We start from the raw sequence: 9,812 nt of genomic DNA, 5'->3' as shown, positions 1-9,812 counted from the left end.
CAGGCTTAGTTCATGCCCCTGCCCTTCTGCTCCCTCAGACTCCAGTCTAATCAACCTGTGTCTATTCTTTCTCCAAGATTTGCTTTCTCCCTATCCTTGTGCATACCGTTATCTTCTCTGAGAGACCAGCCTTCTCGCCATCTAAACCTCCTTAGGACGTTGCCATCAAGGGTGATTTTCGTAATGACCCTTTTAGTCTAGGCTGGCCCTGAGACAACCTGTGTGGTTTAGATGATACCCATTGTGGAGGGACACACCAATGGGAGGTTCCAGTGGTGTGAGTTCAGGCAAACGGGGAAACACAGGGCACTGGTTAATGAGGAGGCCATGGGGTGGGGTGGCGCTGTTAGAGCTCTGAAGGGCATACATCTCATTTCTCAACACCTGAGCTACCACCCATTAGACTCTTCCTGGTGTTAATTAAATGCAATTCTTGCCAGTGCAACGGGGCAGGGAAAGCAGATGAGCTGTTGGTGGGGATTGGGGGGGGGTAAATGAGCATCTTGTCTGTCAGGGTTCATCAAGCATCATAATCACATCATGAAGTCAGGGGCTTAAGGCCCAGAGAGGAGCTGGACCCTGCCCATACCCTCCTGGCTCCACCCTACTTTACCTACCCTAATGTCTATCGTGAAGGCGCTATCTCTTGGCCAGTTATGTGCTCTAGCTATCAGCCCGTTGGAAATGAGAAGAGTGGGCCTGCCTGGCAGGAAGGGGGCACCCTTGACCAGTCTGAGTCTGCCTGCCCCGACGGTCTCAACAGGAGCTGAGTTGACACAGAACCCTGATTTGCCTTGGAAATTGCCCTACCGGCCAAGCCTATAGCCCTTGAAACACAGCTTACTTAAAAAGTGGTACTACTTATCATGTGGAACAGAGAGGAGGTCTCTGGGGAGCCTGAGTCGGGCCCTGTGTGCAGGGTCAGAGAGGCGCCTAGGGTGGGCCTCTCTCTGGGTGCTTCCAGGCTGAGTTCCTGTGGTTGGTGAAGTCCGAAGGGCGGTCTGGATTCTCCTGGACACAGTGCTGGCTATAGACTCTAGGGGAGCATCTTGCATGCTGGACCTACAGCCAGGTAGCAGGTGGGACAGACCCAGGTCTAAGATCGCCAGTGAGCTGTGGTCATGTGGCCCCCAGGAAAAAGTGGTGCCTTTGGCCCTCAGAATGGGGCAGTGGAAAAGCTCACATCTCTATTTGCGGACACCCCACTTCCTCTTCACTCTTGCTTGTGGTCACACTTTCCATGACAACGCTGGGCCATTCACTGCCTGGAGGGACCAGCTGTCCTGACTTTCCCTCTCTGTGCCCTTTGGGGCCTTCTGATCCAACTATGCCAGGTCTCCACCCCAGCGTTCCCTGTGTGGGCAGCCAGCCCAGCTCCCTGGGGATATCCTGTCATTGTGGCTCAGTGCCTGGGCTCTGTTTCTGCCAGGTCACCCCCTAGTGCCCTGGGTCCTTTCCAGGTCCCCAGGTAGAGCCTGGGAGCTCAGAGATGTAGGCAAAGTTGACAAAGGCGGGCAGGTCCTCAGTGTAGCAGGGCCAGGCTCTGTGTCCAAGACACTTGATGCCTGGGCCCTGGCCAGCTCAGAGCAGATACATGGAGAACTCTCCGACCTGACCCAGAACTGGCTCTGTGTGTGACCTAGGAATGTCCTCTACCTCTCTGGGATACTTTCCCTGATGGTACAACTTATGGCTAACCCAATCCTGGCTCAGGAGACTCAGGGAATCTGTCACCACTAAGTGTGGTGACTCTTGGAGTGGTTAGCCACAATGGATGTCACTGGATCTCAAGGTGAAAGGGAGCTCTCGCACGGGGCTGTGTTCCCTGGCTTCCAACAACCACCCACCATGAAAATATCCGAATTTGCAAGTTGAGTTCTATTTGCCTCAGGTTCCCTGGAGACACACCCCTCAGTTGCATACCCAAACCAGCCCAGGCCCTCCTGGTTGATTATTCACAAAAGCAGCTGCTGGGGGTGGGATGGGGACTGTGTCTCTAGGCAGGGTCTGAGTGGGGAAGGACAGTTAGTGACTCAGGGGCCGGATCTAAGCCGCAGCTGCCCTGCTTAGTTAGGTAGCTAAAGACCTTGTTGTGAGACGGGGTCTCCTTAGCCAGGCTGGCCCAAAACTTGTCATCCTCCTGCCTCAGAAGAGGTGGCATTGTCACTGTATCCTTTAAAGGACAACTTCTACACCAGATGAGGCAAAGCTACACCCTGGTGGACAGTAGGTCAGGGAGCTCACCCAGCCTTCCGGACCTGAGTCTCAGCTCTTAGCTGTGGCCGGTGGATGGAGGCAGCCAGCTATTTGCACCAGAGCACTGGGCCCTGGGCGCTGGGCTGTTAACACACCCTGAACTCTGTTAACACACCCTGACTCTGTTAACACACCCTGACTCTTCTCTTGAGCCCTGGGTTACAGCCTGAGGAAGTGCTGAGGTGGCCAAGAATCCTACCAGTCACCCTCGACAATGGGGAGGAGCTTTACCTGCAAAGGCCATCGCTGAAGCGCTACTGTGTGGCCGTGAACAGATGCGTTGTGTCCCTGAGCCCCATTTTTCTATATGTGAAGTGAGAAATGTGGGAGTTCCCTGTCATAATCACCTTGGAACTGATAGTGGGGACACCCGCAGAGGGAACCAGGCTATTGAACGGTGACCCCCTGGCTCCAAGTCTATTCTTGAGAACCCAGCTTGGCTCTTGGCTCTGTTCGCCAGACTGTCTGTGATCTGAGCAGGAAGCTGGCCCAGGGCAATACCCACCCAGATCCTGGAGGCAAGACGCCAGCAAGCAGGAACAAAGAACTTTCCATGGCTCCAAAGTTAATGAGGAACTGACACTCTTGGGCCTCGGCTGGTCTTTCACCCTCTTCTCCTTCCCCCAAATTTCCATCCTTTGCTGATATTTACATTGGAAGTGTGCCCAGGACTTCAGGAACCAGTGGAAAAACAATACAGAGCGGGTGGGTGGATTACTAACGGTGGCGGCAGGTTCGTGAGATTTAAAATACGTGGCAAGGCAGCGAGTGTCAAAACCGAATGGTTGCTTAAAGTAACTTGGTAGACCTCTATCCATTCCAAGACACTGGCGTGATACAAAGATCAAACCGATGAAGCTCTTCCTCAGGGGGGGTCACAGTTGGGAGGGGCACCTGTATAGCAGGACCCCAGTGAGCATCAGGAGCGTGCTTAATAGAGACCGACCTGGGGCGAACCCCCTGTGTGCCTGTGTTACCTCAGGAAAGTCCCTAAAGGTCTCTGTTTTATCATTCGTAAGATGGGAGTGATGACAGGCACCAGCTCTGTGGAGTGTCATGTTTAATTGAGGAAATGAGTGGAGTTGCCAGCTGGCCACCAACAGGGCTCACGCCCCACTGCTGACAAGCACACCTTTTGCTAACAGGTCTGAATTTGCTTCAGGTAGCAGAGCATCCAGGCCAAGTGCATGAATCACGAATGAGCTAAGCCAAATGTCCTTCCTCTTTGCCGAATGCTGGTTTTCCTAGCTTCCCAGGCAGCCCAGGCTGACATCTCACTAAGTCCTAGCTAATGCCGTGTAAGAGGAAATTTTCCGGGGCATTTTTAAAAATAAGATACTGAAAACGAGAGACCTTTGATTTTGATGCTTCCTGCATGTGACATGCTTCTGAGGTCTGGGGGCTGCAGCAGCTGTTTTGCGTCCATGAGGCATCCAGTGTGAGGCTATAAACCGTAGACGGACTTGGCTGAGGAAGGAGAGGGGGTTGGAGCCTGAGCGTGGCCGGGCGGCAGCACCTCCTGAAATGCCCGACCTTCAGGCTTCTTGTTCTGTCTGCTGTTTCTGAATGCCTTTATTCAAAGTCATCAGGATCTGCCAGGTCTGTTCCTCAGATCAGTGTGTGTCTGATGATACCAGCTATGATGTCACATCCCTCCCTGTGCTTGCCGGAGAGGCAGATGGAAAGGTCACAATGCTTTCCCTGGCTTTCCCACTCCACAGGTGAGTGTGATGGGGACCTCAGAGTGGAGGGATGAGGAGACCTGGAGGAGCCACTGCACTTACCAGAACCTGCTCTGACTGCAAATGGCAGAGAGGTTGGGTTGACTGGCTGGGTGCATTTGTCACCACAGTCCTTGGATAGTCTGTCTCAGGGGTCATTTTGCCCATTGAGACTTTATTGTTAATCCATTTGGTTTCTTGATACCAGGGCTCGCCATGCAGCCCTGGCTGCTCTCTCACTCAGTCCTCTTGCCACAGCCTCTAAAATGCTGGGGTTACAGGTGTGTCACCACACCTGGCTCTGTCCTGATTTTTGCTTGAATGCCCGAAATCTGCAGCACAGTGAGGAGCACATTGGTCCTGGGCGTGAGTCAGAATTTTAGAGGTGGAGGCAGGAGTGACCCCCACCAGAGAGTTCCAGGACAGGGGAGGCCCTGCAAGGACAAGACAAAGGAGAAACACTGCTTCACCCTGCCTCTGTGTGTGAGCAGACACAAGACGTTCAGGGATAGAGTACAGCAGAGTTAACAGGTCTGGAGACCTGCCGAGCTCTCCACGAAGCATCAGTGGAGCGAGGAGGGCATGGACTGAAGCCCAGAGGACCAAGCCCACTCGAAGTTGCCACCTGACCCTTGCCCCTTCCCACACACCTGACTGTGCATCTTTTTTTTTTTTTTGTTCTTTTTTTTCGGAGCTGGGGACCGAACCCAGGGCCTTGCGCTTCCTAGGCAGGCGCTCTACCACTGAGCTAAATCCCCAGCCCTGACTGTGCATCTTTTTAACATAGTGCTGGGTTTGAATCCAGAGCACCACCCATGCTATACCTGTACTTCTGAGGAGCGTCCCGGGCCAGATGCAGCAGGGTGGTAGAAGAATGTGTGTGTATGTGTGCATGTATGTGTGCATGTATGTGTGCATGTATGTGTGCATATATGTGTGCATGCATGTGTGCCTCATCTTACTGAACTGAACTTATTCTGGCTCCTTCCCTCTGATCCAAGTCAGGTCCATATCTTAGTAAATCCGTGGGATGTTGCCTGGCTTAGGGTTTTACTGCTGTGAACAGACACCATGACCAAGGCAACTCTTATAAGGACAACATTTAATTGGGCCTGGCTTACAGGTTCAGAGACTCAGTCCATTATCATCAAGGCAGGAGTATGGCAGAGTCCAGGCAGGCATGGTTCAGGAGGAGCTGAGAGTTCTACATCTGAAAGCAGCCAGGAGAAGATTGACTTCCAGGAAGTTAGGAGGTTCATAAAGGCCATGCCCACAGTGACACACTGCCTCTAACAAGGCCACATCTACTACCACAAGACCACACCTTCAAATAGTGACATTCCCTGGGCCAAGCATATTCAAACCACCACATTGCCTTAAAGATCAGCCCTAGGGGTTTACTAAGACCACTATGGGTCCTGCCTGGACACCCCAGTCCATGGGCATAGCATTGTGAGCTGTGTAGTACCTAGAACATTAACTCGTTGTTGTTTTTGTTGTTGTTGTGTTTTCGTCTTACGTCAACTTGACACAAGCTAGAGTTATCTGAGGGGAGGGAACTTCAATTGAGAAAATGCCTCCATTAGATCAGGCTGTAGGCAAGCCTGTGGGGCATTTTCTTATTCAGTGATTGAAGTGGGAAGGCTCAGCCCATTGTGAGCACACTCCTGGGCTGGTGGACTTGAGTGCTATAAGAAAGTAGGCTGAGATGGCCATGGGGAACCAGCCAGTAGGGCACATCCCTCCGTGGGTTCCTGCCCTGACTACCTTTGATAATGAACTGTTATATGGAACCCTTTCCTCCCTCCCTAGGTTGCTTTTGGTCATGGTGTTTCCTCACAGCAATAGAAAACCTAAGACTCAGTGTCTTACTGTGTATTCCTGGCAGTCTTGGAACCCACTATGCAGATAGGGCTGGTCTTGAACTCACAGAGATCCGCTTGCCTCCTGGATCCTGGAGGATCCTGCTCCACCAGGCCTGGCATTGTATTTTGCATAGTTGTGACAAAAGTCCTGACAGAACAACCTGAAGGATAAAAGAGTTAGCTTGGCTCACAGTCTCAGAGGGTTCTGCCTATCATGCTGGGAAGGCACTGGCAAGAAGCTTCATTCATAGCAGCAGGAGTTTGTGGTAGAGGCCATTCACCAGTGAGCCAGGAAACAGAATGACAAGCAGCAGCCAGGAATAATACACTAAGGACCAAGTCTCAGCAATCTACTTCTTCCCGGGTTATCCCCACCCCCCAGCTTTCATAGCCTCCCAAAGTAGCACCTCCAACTGGGGACCCTGTATCCAAAGCAATCCTTTGGAGATGTTTCAGATTCGAACCATAACAGCCAACTAATGTCAACCAACCTAGTCATGGAGAACCAGCCATCAAGCCAAAGCCACCAGGGGCTTCTTTGCCTCTTCAGATAAACAAGACTGGCTCCCAGAGAGGCTAAGGATGATGCACTTATACCCTGCCCTGTCCTGCCCTGCCTGTGGCCCCTGGAGTGATAGGCTAAGGGGCAGCTTCTTGGGAGCTCAGCCTGACTAGCCGAGCAGATGGAGGGAAGGCTGAGGGATGTTGTCACCATGGAAAAGCATCATCTCAGAGGTATCCTAAGTAGATTTAACACTCACAGTTATCCCCCTGCCGAAGTTCATTGCTCCACTCACAGACTCCTTGCTTTGATTCCTCATTTACAACGTCCCCTAGCAGGAGACCTGGAGGGCTGAAAGGACACATCCAATGTAGAGCTATAAAGGAAAGGGGGAGGGGGGACCTCCACAACAACCCCATGACCTGACCTTGACTGAGGCACTAGGGAGCTCTGGCCACAGCCCGGACCCCATGTGCTCAATGTCCTGCTGCTCAGCACATCTTGCCTTGTCTTGGGGCCACCTTCTTTTCTGAGAGTCCTTGTTAGGACATCAAATCCTTTATCCCAACTGGGGACAAACACACTGGCATGTGATAAACAGACATACAGATACACAGACAGTCCTCGTTCCCCGATCTCTGCAACTTACCTAACCATTAGCCACCGATCTCCACTGCAGGCCTCGGGAGTGGGCTTTGCTGAGACACAGCCTGGTCCAGGACCCAGATCCCTGGTGCAGTCATACTTCAGGCCACATCAAATTCTGACAAATACTACCCCTCTCTAGACCTCAGTTTCCCCCTTTGCACTGCGGTACCTGAGGATGTACAAGTGGAACCAGGGCCTCTTGGTTCATTCCAAGTTGATGGAACTTCTGTTTTAAGGAGAGCCTTTGTCTATGCGAGGCTTCCTGTACTGCGGTGGAAGGGTCTGGGTTGGACATTGGGGCAGGAGACAAGGCTTCATTTGTTTCCTGGTATTTGCTGAGTGGACAGAACCTGTCTGATTGTTGGTCCTGGAGAATGCCTGTCCCTTGGGCTTCAAGGTAGGCCCGCTAGTACTGCGAGTCCCATTTAGTTTAGGCCCCAGGAAATTTCCAGCTGTACCAGGACCACCTCAAAGAACACCCACAGGCTTCCAGCCTCCACCCAGCCGCCAAGGCTCACTCCCCCAGCCCACTTACATCTTAGCGTTTGTGAGCACGTTACTTAGGACTCCATGACAAGCCAGCAGCAAACCATATTCTGGTGGTCCTCCAGAAGAAGGGGTTTGCTGGATTTACCAGAGTGTTCTCCCTGGGGTAGAAACTGATCAAACTGGCTTATACACAGATAAGAAATCACTGACTCATTCCATTGAAAAGACGTGGACACATATTGCTTCAGGAATGATTCAATGAAGAGTTCTCTCTCTCTCTCTCTCTCTCTCTCTCTCTCTCTCTGGCTCTATGATTTATTATCTTCAGGCAGACCCTACCTTCATGCTGGTAAAATGGCTGCCAGGTAGTTATATGACCTCCTCCTCAGAGATTCTCTTTGCCAGCTTTTAACCAAGAGCCACCAGGCTTTCCGGGTGTGGGGCTTCCCTCCCGGTGATGCCCTTCCCTCCTCCAGTGGGTACAGGTCTCTGTTCTTTGAAACCAGAGGTGAGGCTCCCAATAGATAGTTAAGGTTCAGAAGCTGAGGAGAGGTTGCTGAACAGGCAGGAACATGGTGGCTACTGCTGTTGGCTGGGGATATCAGGTCAAGAAGAGGGTTGAGCTCTTTCTGAGCAGTTGGGACAGCCCAGATAGGAGGTAAGGAGGTCCCTGAGTGCCCAATCCAAACCTTAAGGAGCATCAGCAGCTACAAATGGTGCTTACAACCAGGAGACTCAACTCAAAGTCCCAGTAGCTGAGGCTTGCAGGGCCTGAGCTGCCAGGAGCTCCTTCAGGGAGCACTGTTTACCTTTATTCTTAGAAACAGGAAGTGGGAGCTTCCTGACAGCAAGATGATGTCATTCATGAGCCCCGGAGTTGCTCAGGGGCTCTACTGCTTTCAAAGGAGTGTGGATAACACCTCACAAAGAGAAGCATAATCAACCCACAGCTTGTCTCCCTGTCCATTCTCTTTACACTTACACCCTCAGCATCATTCACACGAGGCTGTCCTTGACTACAGGCCTGGTAGTGTTATAAGTCTTCTTCATGGTCTTTCTGGTTCTGATCCCTCCCAGGCACTAATCCCTCTCTGCTCTTGTTCCCCTCGTGTGCTCATTCCTTATGTATTTTCCGGGTTCTAACATCTTCCTGGGGACTCTGAGGGGTTTACACTAAATGTCCCCAAGTAGCACTTAGAATGACCACAGTTTCATCTGGGTGCTGACGATTGCTTCTTACTTTGGGCATCAGCCAAGGTCAGAGTCTAAAAGAGGAAGGATGTCGGCTGTCCTCAAAATGATAATTCAAAAAGAAATACTGGACTGGAGAGATAGCTCAGTGCTTATAGAACACTGGCTGCTCTTTCAGAGGACCCAGGTTCAATTCCCAGTACAGTTCAATTCCACATAGTAGTACATAGTTCCAGGGAATCCAACACCATCTTCTGGCCTCCATAGGCATTGCATACACGTGGTGCACAGACATACATGCAGGGAAATCACACATATAAAATAAAAATAAGTAAATTTTTTTTAAAGAAATACTTCAGAGATTGCTGTCAGCTCTGGTCCTGCTTTGCTGATTAATCTTGGGGAGTGCAGCAGACTTCTAACCTCCTTGGACTAGGCCAGAGCCCTCTAGCTCAATGTTCTTCGTCCCAGTCCTGCCTCCCTCCATCCTCCAGTCTCTAAGCTACAGCCTCACTGCTGTTGATGGCCTTGCCCCTGGGCTCTGTTTACTTTGCTCTCTGCATGTGATTTTTCTCACTAGTGGCTGCTGAGAACACAATTCTAGCTCTCCTCCAAGGAGGTACACAGAGTTTACAGTCTAGCCAAACAGTGGATGTAACCCTCTAGCTCAGGGTCAGAAGCTGGCAACATTGGGTTCCCATGGCTCCTGGGCTTCACCTTGAGTCTGCTACGGGATCAAGCAGGTTGCTGGCATTCCAAACCCGAAAACGAAAATGCATAAAAATGGACCTCCTTCCTAAAACACCCTGGGGCGGTAGAATGAGCGACACCCAGATGTCAGTCCAAAAAGCCATCTCTCGGAGGGACTCTATGACCCAGAGAGGTACCCCTGGAAGCCCTTGCCCTGGCAACCCAGACACAAAGGGTCTGGGGCTCCCAGCAACAAGTGTTTCCTGTCAAAACTGGCTGCAAGCCAAGCACAGGCTGGCCATGTTCAGGTCAAAGCAATAGTGTGGCCTTCGCCCTCAGCTTCCTGTCCTGCAGTGGGAACGGAGAAGGGAGTGAAGCCACCATGTGAATCTGGAGCTTCGCTGGTTTCCCTCACAAGGGCATGTATCTCTGAGTGAGAAACCTAAATGT

General features: G+C 51.5%; 1 protein-coding gene across 2 annotated transcripts; it reads right to left on the bottom strand.

Annotated features, from left to right (window-relative positions):
- Positions 1 to 3,299: 3,299 nt before the first annotated feature.
- Positions 3,300 to 8,231, bottom strand: LOC148002952 (uncharacterized). Of its 2 annotated transcripts, none has more exons than XM_087574984.1 (5): positions 6,994 to 8,231; positions 6,772 to 6,912; positions 6,604 to 6,695; positions 5,850 to 6,003; positions 3,300 to 4,411 (listed from the first exon to the last, which is right to left on the bottom strand). In XM_087574984.1, exons 1-5 carry the CDS (start codon positions 6,999 to 7,001, stop codon positions 4,357 to 4,359), a joined length of 450 nt encoding a protein of 149 aa, XP_087431110.1. In that variant the 5' UTR covers positions 7,002 to 8,231; the 3' UTR covers positions 3,300 to 4,356. The 2 variants fall into 2 exon arrangements, with proteins under 2 accessions (XP_087431110.1, XP_087431111.1); XM_087574985.1 differs by lacking the exon at positions 3,300 to 4,411 and adding an exon at positions 5,067 to 5,187 and having other exon boundaries at positions 5,908 to 6,003.
- Positions 8,232 to 9,812: the final 1,581 nt, after the last annotated feature.

Source organism: Rattus norvegicus, chromosome 10 (genome assembly GCF_021556685.1).
Source record: "Rattus norvegicus strain SHRSP/BbbUtx chromosome 10, alternate assembly SHRSP_T2T, whole genome shotgun sequence".
NCBI lineage: Eukaryota > Metazoa > Chordata > Mammalia > Rodentia > Muridae > Rattus > Rattus norvegicus.
This window is presented reverse-complemented; position numbering and strand designations above follow the sequence as displayed.

Coding starts and splice junctions, on each gene's coding strand:
- LOC148002952 (XM_087574984.1), bottom strand. Junction 6,696..6,771: donor TCCCTAGTGCCTCAGTCAAG/GTCAGGTCATGG, acceptor GTGTCCTTTCAG/CCCTCCAGGTCTCCTGCTAG. Junction 6,004..6,603: donor ACTTCGGCAGGGGGATAACT/GTGAGTGTTAAA, acceptor TTTATCCTTCAG/GTTGTTCTGTCAGGACTTTT.